The sequence below is a fragment of the Martes martes genome (genome assembly GCF_963455335.1).
Source record: "Martes martes genome assembly, chromosome: 9".
In the NCBI taxonomy this organism is placed as follows: domain Eukaryota; kingdom Metazoa; phylum Chordata; class Mammalia; order Carnivora; family Mustelidae; genus Martes; species Martes martes.
In genome coordinates, this window is record NC_137896.1 from 66,017,208 (window position 1) to 66,029,644 (window position 12,437).

Sequence of the window (12,437 nt, forward strand, 5' to 3'; positions counted from 1 at the left end):
CCCTAAAATCAGAGTGGGCTCCTGGGGAAGCAAGGAGAGGAGAGGACTTCTTAACCCACCCAGGGGTTTCCCTCCCGATACTTGGTGGTTCTAGCAGTCCATAATGTTCAACAGCTGCCAAAGTTTTACAATGAAAGGTTATTCTTTTCAAATGAAATTGGCCTGTGGGCATCAGGCCAGGGAAATGTAAGGACAACATAAAAAGTAAATTAAAAAGTGAAAAGTAAATCTAAAAAGCCCAGCAAAAATGTTTCACTAGACTTGGACGTAAAAATTATTCGTGGCCATGTGTAACTTTTTAATCAAGGAAAGTAACTGACAATGATTCCAACAGAAGTAATGGAAAGAAGTGTACCCTATCCATGTTTCCCAACATTTTCCACTCCCAACATACTGTACAGAAAACAAGGCTGTCTAGAAGCTCTTTGTTCAGCATCCTGGGTAACTGCGGGAGGCTCCCCCAGGCAAGAGGCAACCAGCGGGCACCTCCAGCACCCGGAGGCCTCAGGCACTGGCTAGTCCGAGAACTCGGGGGGTCAGTCTCTGCATATCTCTCCGGAACCCACCTGCAAGCCCCCTGATGCACTGGTTGGGAGCTGATGCTGATCATTCAGAACTTCTTAAAAGTAAAATACTTTTGTAAAGATCGCTGATTGCTAAGGCTGATAGTCTTTTTGTTTACAGTAGTAATAACATTTGGAATTACATGATTAAGAGCAATAAATGCTCTTCGGATATGAATTTACCTGTAAGTTCATAAAGCCAACAGAGCAAGTCACTTTGCAAAAACATACAACTGCTACAATATCTCTCCCTAAAAACCAATATTACATTTTTTTCTGTAAAATTCAATGATTTTGACTCATACAATAACATCACCTAGAAAACATTTTGTCAGAACTCACTAAATGGGTGCAGATATAAAAGGATCAACAAGAGATAATGCATCTAACTCATGGATTAAAGACACAGATTTAAAAAGAAAAAATAGTTTGTCATTTTACATATCAGAGGGAATGTAATGAGTAGAGTCCATGATAATTTGGGCTGAATGCATGACCCCTGCACATTAAAATTTATCAGACTGATTTTTTTTTTTTTACACCATAAACAGTATAGTAAAATAACCCTCAAGAAGGACGTTGGTCTTTAAAATCTTGGCTTTAAGGAATGACAAATGCCTTTGAAAATATTTTGTTCAGAATCACTGCAATTATAAAAGTACTTCAGTTAGGAAATCAATCTAGAATCATTCTTAAATGGCAGTGCATTGGAAAATGGCATTCATTTGTAATGTTTGCATTTCCAAAGAAAAATATAGAAAGAACTTAAAAAAGCAAGGTAACTTTTCAAAAAAAGTACTGATTCAAAAATTTACTGCACAAAAATATGTACTTCTTAAATGTTTCTAATAAATTAACTCCATAACATTTTTATGTATATTTATATATTTATATATATATATATAATCCCTGATAATCTATAAAAGAGGGTCTACAATAGTAAAATAAATGAACTTCAAAAGTACCCCCTTCATAAAATGTATTTAACATTAATTTTTCTCAAATTTAAAGAATGTAACAATATGTACAACTCTTATGTATTAGTATAATACCAAAATAGTACAAGTCATATTAACAGGCTGTCGTAACTGTAAAATGTTTGAGTCAAGTTAAAATTGGAGGACAGCTTAGGTTCAGAATGAATGCAATTATCCATGGGAGCTTCACTTTCCAAGTGGAAATGACAATCATCTTATCTACAGTAGATTTCACAAGAGGTAGTGTTCAAGTAAAAAAAAAAAAAAAAAAAGTACATGCTTAACTATCTTTAATTAACAAATTCACAGGAAAAAAATGTACTGGTTTCTTAGCAGATGATCAGTTGGTGACTTTTTTAATATGAATCTGAAATACAAAATAACGAGAAGTACAATAAAGGCCTTATGCATGAAATAAAAATGTGGTTAAAAAAAAAAACACAAAAAAACCCCACAGAAAACCAACAACAACGTACCATCTAAGCTTTATCACTGATAGCACACATTGTCTTACCTCATTAAGAATGGCCCAAACGGCAGAATTCTGAATAACTGAAAGTCGAAAGGCTGAAATGGGGTTTAGGCTAGGATCCACCATTCCTTCGGCAACACCATTCTCAAATTTTCCTTCAAAAGAAAAATCAACACGTGTTGGATAGCCTGAAATCAGCAAGCATAAAGTATCATGGACTTAAAACAGGGAAGAAAAACACCAAAACATTTCCAGTGGGTGTCGTCAAGACAGGCCTGGGTGAATTTTTTCCCTTCTTTCTACTTTTATTGAACTTTCAAATTTCTCACGAAGTGTATGCTTATATTAAAAGCACCTAATAAGAGAGGCAGAGCTATACTTTCTCTTACTGCAAATTAAACGTGTGTGTGTATATTCTTGCATCAAAAATATTTAACATGCAGGTTTTTAACAAAATGTGACTTAACCAAACCTTACCAAAGCGTACTCTGTACCATGGCTCAGTCCAACCCTTTGAAGGTTAAGTCAGTAATAGCAAATTTCAGTGCTTTCAGACGTAACATATAATGGTTGGCCTTGAGCAGGCACTCAATCTGTATGTATCCATTCCCATGTCACATCTAGAAGGAATTAAGAAGTGATACCTCCTCCAGGAGGTTCTAATAGAAAACTGCTATTACAAATGACAAGTTGAAAAAGCTAGGACCAAGAGGTTCTATAAAAAGGTAGCATGCTCCATATCCAATTTTTCTTACTGTGAGGAATATTCTTAAAACAAAAAAATGCAATGGAAAAAGTGACAGACAAATGGTTTGTTCTTGGCCATGTTTCTCTAAGCCAGGAGCTGGCAACCCTTTTATTACACAGGGCAGAGGGTAAATATTTTGGGCTTTGTAGACCAAGAGGAAAAGTAAAGATATCAGGTTGGCACTTCTACACGGGAAGAGGGGAAAAAAATGTCCACAAAATTTTTATTGATGAAATTCAAATTATAAGAACCACCATGCAGGTGTACCAAGGAGAACATAATTCCTTTTAGGATGGTGCGGGGCGGGGGGTGGTTAACATCCTTCAGTTAACTGGGATTCAAAGTGATCCTCCTCATTAAAATCGATTGTAAATGTTCATCTGTTCATATAAATCCATGAGATTTTACATATTCTATCTTGACTAATTCCTTTCACACAGCCTAAGTGCTGTGAAACACATCAGTCCACTAGCACGTGATTTTACTGGAGCATATTCATCACTTGGATGGTATTCATGGAATTCCATTAGGTTCTTCTCCCCAGTACTTGCCTGGCAAGTGTCACTACACTGCAGATGAGTCACTTTTGATCAAAAGTCAGGTGGAAGCTTCTTGATCAGTCTGATATTGGAGCTCAAATAATCACGGTCATCAGTGGCTTGGCTGGAATAAAAGGTCTGCATGGAAGTGCTATTTTGTCTTGTAATTTTAGCTTGAATAAAACGTTATCAAGTCTGCACCAAAAACTAACTTTCAAAGAGATAATAATGGTTAAGGGCAGTCCTCACTGGGAAAAAATTTCAATAATGTTCCTGGGCTTAAAAAAAAAGTTCTTGTTTTGTTTTGTTTTGTTTTTTTTCATTATAAAATTGATCACAGCTAAGCCCCAGAGCTGCTGTGTGGTCCAGAAGGTCATACTGTTCAGTTCCTATTTCTGACAAAAATTCACAGAACTGATCTTGGCAGAGTTCATGAGAATGAATCAAGTTCACTGATGACTCTGCTGGTTCAATAAAATAATGATACGTGACAGATTCAAGTAGTTCCTGTAAAGTACCAGATGAATAATAAAATAACCACTGGCTTCGCTTACATTTCCACAAGCTCTGTACATGTATCCAACTAAGCCTTCTTCTTCCTGGGTATCTTCACCACCATTCAGTCACATTTCACTTTAGGTTGTACTCAATTTGTGTTTTCTCAGCTTGTTGGAAAATATTCTTGCCTGTACTTGGTTCCATGCAGACTTTTCAGAGGCCAATGCTTCGGTTACTTCAAGGTTGGCATTGACTCCAAATAACTAGGCAGTACCTATAACCTCTATCAACTCATCAAGAGACCAGGAAACAATTTGCTTTGTTTTTTTTTTAATGGAAATGATAGAATTCAGCCTATTTTTTTTCTAGTGTTACCTTAGGGCAAGATTTTTTAGGCTTTCTTTGTACTGCAGGTCTAGATCCAATTTCCCACATAAATTATATTTGTTATGACTTTTTGTGCACTGAAATACCCCCAGATACTGTGCACTAGCAGGACTTCTGACCGTGATCTTGCAAATATCCTCATCCAAAACGGTTCAAAATGTGTTAGTGTATCTAATCCCTCACACACACAAATGCACAAAGACCAGGAAAAAAACAAAAACAAAAAAACAAAAAAAGGAGTGTCAAGCACTTGGGAGTCAACTAAATAAAGAACATTTAGTGATAATCAGGATTAATTTTGAGGAAAATGACACTATTGGGGTTTTAGAAAGAATAAACACCTGGCATAACGAAGTATTTGCAGTATTTTTTCCACCTTCTATGAAGGGAGCTGTTTTCCCAACAAGATGTGAATATCTGTTACATAAATATTAAATATAATTCTTAAAATTACAATGGGGAGGAAACCTTCAAGTACTCTAGGCTTAAATTTATTTTCTCTTTCCAACTCCTCCCCCTTTTTTTTAACATATCCATTTACCTATTTGTGTATATGTTTATATTTATATATATACTTTATTATTTATTGGTACTCTATGTACTATGTACAATGCACTTAACAGTCTGACTTCAAAAAAATTCTATCTTGCCAATTAGTAATAATCTTACAATGATATATTTAGTTGTTACCTTCCTGTCTTGTGTTCTCTTGTTTTCATGTAGTTTATCTTAAAATACGCTATAAATACCGTATCACATTATTAACACTTAGGCAGTCAATGGTCTTGCTTTGTCTTCTGACTGATTGTGTTCCCAGTGTCCTCAATTCTTCAAGCAGTTGATTGTGAGTTAAAGCTTGATGGTCTTAAGTTTATTTTATCTGCACACACATCTTTGGCTGCTCCAATTAAATACGATGTAACGTACCCCTGGTCATTGGCTTCATTTACTTGGCTAACACCCGAGTCACCCCGACACTCACTCTGGTTACAGCCTCATGGGCATTTATTTCTGGGAAGAAATTCTGCTGTCATGAAATACTGTCTGTTAAATCTTCTGATTTCCTGACCTCTGCTTTCCTGTGAGTTGGGAACAGCATGAGTGCTCAGGATGGCAATGTGTTCCCCAGACCAGCTGTCACATCACGGCGTAATAACCATGGCGATCTGCCATCCGATCTGGTCAAATACGCCTCATTTTCACGATGTTAAAAAGCACTGACATTCAAAGTCCACTTTCACAGTTTTCGGCATCATGGGTAAGCACTGGTTATTATTATTATTATTTTTTAAACGTCACAGGACGGTGGTGTGCAGGGACACGGTCGTATCATAACTGCATTGCCACTACCTGGAGCGCCCCAGCGCCACCTCCTTCTTGGCTGCAACTCTGGGCTCTTCTCTCCCGCTGGGGCATCAGAGTGCATGGACTGCACAGAAGTAAGCGAGCACCAATAAAGTGTTCCAATCAAACCTTTTTATCATTTTTACATGGCACAATATATAATTTTCATTTTTTTCAAACCATTGAAAAATAAAAACAAAAAAAAATTAAAACATTCTAAGCAAAAACAGGAAGTAGGGGGGGAAAAAAACCAAGAGGAAGAGGGCCAGACTGAGGCTATCTGGTGTGGAGATTATGCAGCCTAATCTAGAGTTTTACAAAATAATGATAGGCTTTTAGTAAGATATGTTCAACCTGAAAATCATACCAGAGAAAACTTGTAATATATTTTTTAAAGATTTATTTATTTATTTCAGAGAGAGAATGCACACATGCAAGCTGGGGCAGGGCAGAGGAAGAGAGACAAGTGGACACCACACTGAGTGCAGAACCCCACGTCAGGCTCAATCCCACAACTCTGAGATCACAATCTGAGCCAAAATCAAGAGTCCTACATTTCACTAAGGCACCCAAGTGCCCCCAAGAAGACTTGTAGTATTAAACGTATTTCTTATTTAAAAGTTATTAATAAACTTTTTTTTTAAAAAAGATCTTACTCATTTATTTGACAGAGAGAGATCACTGAGAGGATCACAGAGAGAGGAGGCAGAGAGGCAGGCAGAGAGAGAAGAGGAAGCAGGCTCCCCCACTGAGCAGAGGGCCCGATGTGGGGCTCGATCCCTGGACCCTGAGATCATGACCTGAGCTGAAGGCAGAAGCTTAACCCACTGGGCCACCCAGGCGCCCCTATTAATAATCTTATTTCATGAAAGTATGTCCATGCTGGGGCTAGACTGGGGTAGGAAGTATATGCTACAAAAAAGTATTATTGAATTATTGAGTTAGGCAGGGAACTTAGGGCTGAAAAATACTGTGAAACTTGAAACACTTTAATGAGGTATCATACTATCATCTGATGAGCTCATTTAATTAGAAAGATAATTACCTAATGATATAACTGGTCTCTTTAAAACACCTGCATCCAGGACGCGCCTGAGTGAGGCAGTCAGCTAAACGACCAACTCTTGGTTGTGGCTCAGGTTGTGATCTCAGGGTTGTGAGACTGAGCCCTGTGTTAGGCTCCGGGGTCTGTGAGGAATCTACTTAAGACTCTTTCTCTCTCCCTGCCCCTTCCCCCTGTGTGCATGCACACGCTCTTTAAATAGGTAAATCTTTAAAAAAAACAAAACAACAGGGGCACCTGGGAGTCTCAGTGGGTTAAGGCTCTGCCTTCAGCTCAGGTCATGATCTCAGGGTCCTGGGATGGAGCCCTACATCGGGCTCTCTGCTCTGCAGGGAGCCTGCTTCCCCCCCTCTCTCTGCCTGCCTTTCTGCCTATTTGTGATCTCTCTCTCTGTCAAATAAATAAATAAAACCTTTAAAAAAACAACAACAACAAAAACACTTTCACCCAGGATTTTATCCTGCAGATATCCTCTCACATGTCCAAAAAGACTACAAATTGTAGCAAAAACTGCCAACAACCATCCATCACTAGGTGACTGCCTATGCGAATTTTGATATATTAATCCATGGAAATACTAGGCAGCCAATTTAAAGAATGAAGAAAGAATACAAAGAATAAAGTACAACAGAAGATAATGTAGCTAAAGATCTACTTGCACTCTCAACGCAGAGACACTCTCATACATGTGCAGAATTGTTCAAACAAGCATTCTTTATAACGGGGGAAAAAGGAAACAAACTTTATAAGCAAACAAGAGGACAGACAGTGATATATCCGCTGTGAACATTTACACAGCAAGTAAATGAATGCGCCAAAGATACATGCATCTACATGGGTGAATCTCATGATGGGGAGAGAAAACAAACTGTAGACTACAGAAGGTTATTATTTCTCTCAGATTTAACAAGTGAAATAACACTGCGTGTTGTTCAGGAATACATTGTACATACGTAGTAGAAGTGGACACGCAAACAGTAACCACGAACCTTAGGACAGTAGTTCTCCTTGGATGGAAGGGGGAAAGAAGATATTAGGGAAGAACAAGTGAATTGGCCAATCTTAAGCCAAACACACAGATGCTCATTACATTATTATTTGTATCTTCTGTGCATCTGAAATGTTATGACCTTTTGGAATGTTCCTCTTCCATATATAATACTTGTGTATTTGATCAGGGAAAAGATGCAGAACAAAGGTCATACGGCATGTTATCACTCCTGTGTGATTGTGTGTTTTTAAAGAATATGCTCATATCTTCATTTCTGAACAGAACACTTCTGGAAGGACACAAATCCTTAAAGGAACTGCCTCTGGGAAGTACTGGGGAGGATGGAAAAGAAGAGCAGAGGAGAATGAAATTTATGTTTTCAGATTTGCGTTTGGTACCACGTGCCTGTACCAGCTTCCCAAACAAGAAATTTAATTTTTGCTCTTGACCCAGTGAACTGGTAGGTCAGCACTGAGAGACAGGAAAGAAGGGGGAAAGGAAGGAGGAGCTTACTGGAGAGTGACTAGAACTCCCAATTCCTGGTACTGGCCGAGACTTGCAAAGTCACGCCCTGCGGGGCTCCCCCTCCTACCGCACCCTGACCGCGCACCAGTCTGTCCTTCCAGTGTTTCTCTGATGGGCTCTTTGCCTCACCACTGGAACTGACTAGAAAGTGTCGAGAATAGTGCTCCAGTCTCACTGAGCTCAGGCAGTGTGGGGAATGCAGTGGGTCAGGTGTCTAAGGCCAAAGACTCTTCATGTTCTTACTCAGATTCAGATTTTCATGAGTAATGTCTCTCCATCTGCTCTATTTTTTTGAAAATAATTTTCGCCAGGTACGGCTGTTCCACTATGAGGAAGGTCTGCGAAGCTACTCCACTACGGCATACTTAAGGGAGTGGAATTGTTTCATACTCAGTTGAAAGAAATCAGTTGCTCCTTGTTTCTGATGCACCTTTTCATTATACAAGATCCTAGGCTGGCTGATTTACACATTCTCTTCTGTTCTAAACATGTCTGAGCTGCTGTCTTAGATGGTCATTATCTTCAAGTTACTACTGATGGTCAATTTCCTAGGCTTTCCCTAATCTAGAACACAACAGTCTCAGAAACTAAATAACGGACAAGTAATAGGGTTAATAAATGTCTTGGATATGCAGCCAACTTTTTGTACATTTCTAGATGTAACCCAAATATGAAAATAATGAAACTCATCTATTCACCAAAAGTACACAAAATCTAGGGCTATCACACAATCCTTGTAGCAGAAACCATGACACCAGATGTGAAAACTCTCAAGACAGTTTTCTGATTGTATCCGTCCTGTACACCTACAGTGTAAACTTACCAATATTCTCTTCTGCCTACCACTAAGAAAAGCATTACTTTTAAGAAAAAGAAAATACATCCTCATTCACTGAGTTGACACCTATCCAGCAACAGACCGTATGTTAACTGCAAGAGACGGCCAAGGGCCATCGCCGCCTGCCTTCCCCGCCAAGCACACAGGACCGCACTGTGACAGGGGACCACGCTGTGACAGGGGACCGCGCTGTGACATGGCAAGGCCACACAGTAAAGCGCACGCAGTGTGTTAGGAAGAGCAGACAAGAGGGGCAGCTGCAGTGTTTAACAGAAAATGAGAAAGCATTCATGAGGAGAAATATCAGGTGGAGAAAATGGCCAGAGGCACAGCTGCACATGAGCGTAAGGAGCATGAGAGGAACAAGAGACTCAGGACAAGGGAAACTGAGAATCAAAGGAAACATGATGTGAAAGTGGATGGAAGCTAAGGAATGTGATCATGGAAAGGCATTAAGATCTCTCCCCAGGCTAACATCGTGGTAACAGGGATGCTTTAGAAAGGCAACTGCTGGGGCTCTGGGCAAAGCGAGCGGAAGGACGCAGGGAGAGGCAGTCCTTCTCTGGCCCAGACCCAGAGGCAGAGGCCTGAGCACCAGCCCGGGGCAGGTGACTAGGCATTCCCAGATGGACATACTTTATGCTAACTGACAGTACAAAGTGGGGTGTGTGTTCAGGGTGTCTCCCAAGGTTGGGCTTAGGCAACCAGGTGAATAGTGACAGCAAAAACTAGGGTGACCAAAAGATATGACCCTGGCACAGATGCTCAGAGCAAACGGCTGTGTGGCCATGTCAGAAAGCATCTCAGGGGGTGTCCGGGTGTCTGCCTTCGGCTCAGGTCATGATCTCAGGGTCCTGGAATTGAGCCCCGTGTGGAGCTTCCTGCTCTGCAGGTGGCCTGCTTCTCCCTTATCCCCACCCCCTCTGCTTTGGTGCTCTCTCTTTCTCTCTCTCAAATAAATAAATAAAATCCTTAAAGAGAGAGAGAGAGAAAGCATCTCAGTACAGACCTGAAGCTCAGGAAGGAGGCAGGGGCTAAAGGCACAGAGCTTCTGGCACACGGACGTTGCTGGGACCTTGCAAGTAGCTACCATCGCCCGGTCAGAGAGGGCAGGAGACAGCTGAAGGCAGAGGATCTAGCAGTGACTATCAACCACGAAACAGCAGGTGGGGAGAGAAAGAGGAACCAGCAAATGAACCTCTGATCTGAAATCCTGGTTGGGTCAAGACAATTAAAGTATGAAACATGAGAACATACACAACTTGGGAGGACCTTGGTAACTGTAACCCTAAAGTGCTTAACATCCAACGAGAAGTTATAATTACTTAGGAGTTAGTCCAGAAAAGTCAAGGACATTCTACTAGGTTAAAGTAGGAGGTATTACCTATTCTGAAATAACCATCTTCTAATCGTTTGTCTTTGGTTTCTTTGCTTATTTCCAAACCTTCACTCTAAAATAGAACAAAAACATTAACTTTGCAAATCATTACTTCTATTTACAACAGATCTAATATATCTTAATAAACATAAAAGTGATGTTTGCAGCTCAGCTATTTCTAAAAAAGAAAAATGTCATCTCAGTCTTGAATCTTAAAAAGTTTATCAATACAAATATTCTTTTTTTTATAACTATCTGAATCTATGTATCTTTCTAGATTGGTTAGAAAATTTAAATATATAAATATAAATAAATAGAGATAGATGATACATTGATTAGAAAATTTAAATTTTAATTAATTTAAATTTAAACCAATTTAATAGGATACTATTTTTTTCACTAAAAATAAAAAACTGTGTTAACCTGAAAGAAAACTAAGCACTCCTTAAAGACCAGTAAATTAATTTTGTGTACTAAACAACAGGCATTCAAACCACATGGCATTTTGGGACTCAAAATATAAATACCAGTTAAGCACTAAAATAAAATGATGATTCACTTATTTTCCTAGTAGGAACTTCCAAGTTATTTTCCAACAGGAAACAAAATGGAGGCTCTATGAATAAGACAGATGGGACAATATACTAAGTGTTCCATATTTCAAAACAAAAATTAATATTGCTCATCACGAAGGTCCTGCAAACGAGAGAATTTTCTTTCACCTCGTCAGTAAAGATAACCTCAAACCAAGTCTCCTGGTCTTAGTTCTGAAGAAGAATTAGGGGAAGAAACAGGCATACCTTTAAAGGCAAAACTTCCACAGTTGTGTTGAGCAGGATATCTCCTGGATGTTCTTGGTTGCCACTGTGGAACAAGTAACTGAAAAGACAAACATAAAAGTATGAGTCAGACTAGACTTGACGAAGATTCAGGAAGACAGCCTCACCTCACAGTGAGCTTTCCCAGCAAGGCTCGGGGTGAGCAGGAACTGCACCAGAGCGCGTAGTGAGGGCACGTTACTGTTCCAAATAGTTGCAGGGAACCTAAAAACCCAAGGATGCAACCCTGAGGGGATGTGTTCCTTCCATCGGAAGGGGCATGTGTGGTGCTTGACGTAATAATGTATTTAACAGACTTTAAAAAAAAAAAGACAGTTTTAGGCTGCGGTTCACACTGTTTTAAACATACACTACTCTCGAGGAGTAATCGAAGCTGCAGCACCTACAGAATACTACTGTATCTTGTGCCCGAGAAAATTTTCACCAGGACGGCCATGAGCCATGGCAAGTTCAAAGACTAGCTTTATCCAATACAAATAATTTCAGTATTAGGAGCCTGAGAGTAAATTAACCAATTACAAATATCTGAATAATTCCACTTATCACTATGAAGAAACATCTGAATAGCAACTATGATCAATCTAAAATACTCCCTGGGTATGAGGATAATGTCCTCAGGTTCTGACACCCTGAAAACCAGTGTGTGTCTAACTGTATGTGGGGAAAGGAGGGAGGGAGGGCGGGTGTAAAACCCAGACAGGGCATCCAAAGCATATCTAAATCTAAACTGAAAACTTAAGTTTAGGGGTGCCTGGGTGGCTTAGTCTGTTAAGCGGCTGCCTTCAGTTCGGGTCATGATCCCAGGGTCCTGAGATCGAGTCCCCACACCAGGCTCCTTGCTCAGTGGAGAGCCTGCTTCTCCCTCTCTGCCTATGGCTCTGTCCACTTGTGCTTGCTCTCTCCCTGTCAAATAAATGAATAAAATCTTAAAAAAGAAAAAAAAAAAGAAAGAAAACAAGTTTAACTAAGTTAAACGGTTAAAAGTTTAGATTTAGAAAGACCTGGATCCAAATCCTAGATCTCTCATTTAGTCTCTCATTTAGAGAATTCTCACCTTTAGCAAGTTACATTAGCTTCCTGAGCCTCAGTTTCTTCTAAAAGTGCAGAGATTCTCACCCACCTCACGGGACTGTAGCAAGTTTATGAGTTTATGAGAACTGACAAAATACCCTGCCTATTCAAAGTACTCAGCAAGGAGCAGTGACAGGAGGCTAACGGTACAGTATGGTATTGGTGGGCAGAAATCATCTGGGATGAAGACCGGATTTTCCAGTG

At 39.7% G+C, this 12,437-nt stretch overlaps 1 protein-coding gene across 2 annotated transcripts in view; it reads right to left on the minus strand.

The window, feature by feature from the left end:
- Positions 1 to 1,587: 1,587 nt before the first annotated feature.
- The window catches only part of MGAT4A (alpha-1,3-mannosyl-glycoprotein 4-beta-N-acetylglucosaminyltransferase A), a 122,171-nt gene continuing 111,321 nt past the window's right edge, over positions 1,588 to 12,437 (minus strand). For both annotated transcript variants that reach the window (XM_080814884.1, XM_080814885.1), the window contains 4 exons: positions 11,124 to 11,202; positions 10,330 to 10,396; positions 2,055 to 2,167; positions 1,588 to 1,907 (listed from right to left, as the gene is read on the minus strand). In XM_080814884.1, the coding sequence (XP_080671010.1) occupies positions 1,881 to 1,907; positions 2,055 to 2,167; positions 10,330 to 10,396; positions 11,124 to 11,202 (286 nt within the window). In that variant the 3' untranslated portion in view covers positions 1,588 to 1,880. The remainder of the gene's footprint in view (positions 1,908 to 2,054; positions 2,168 to 10,329; positions 10,397 to 11,123; positions 11,203 to 12,437) is intronic.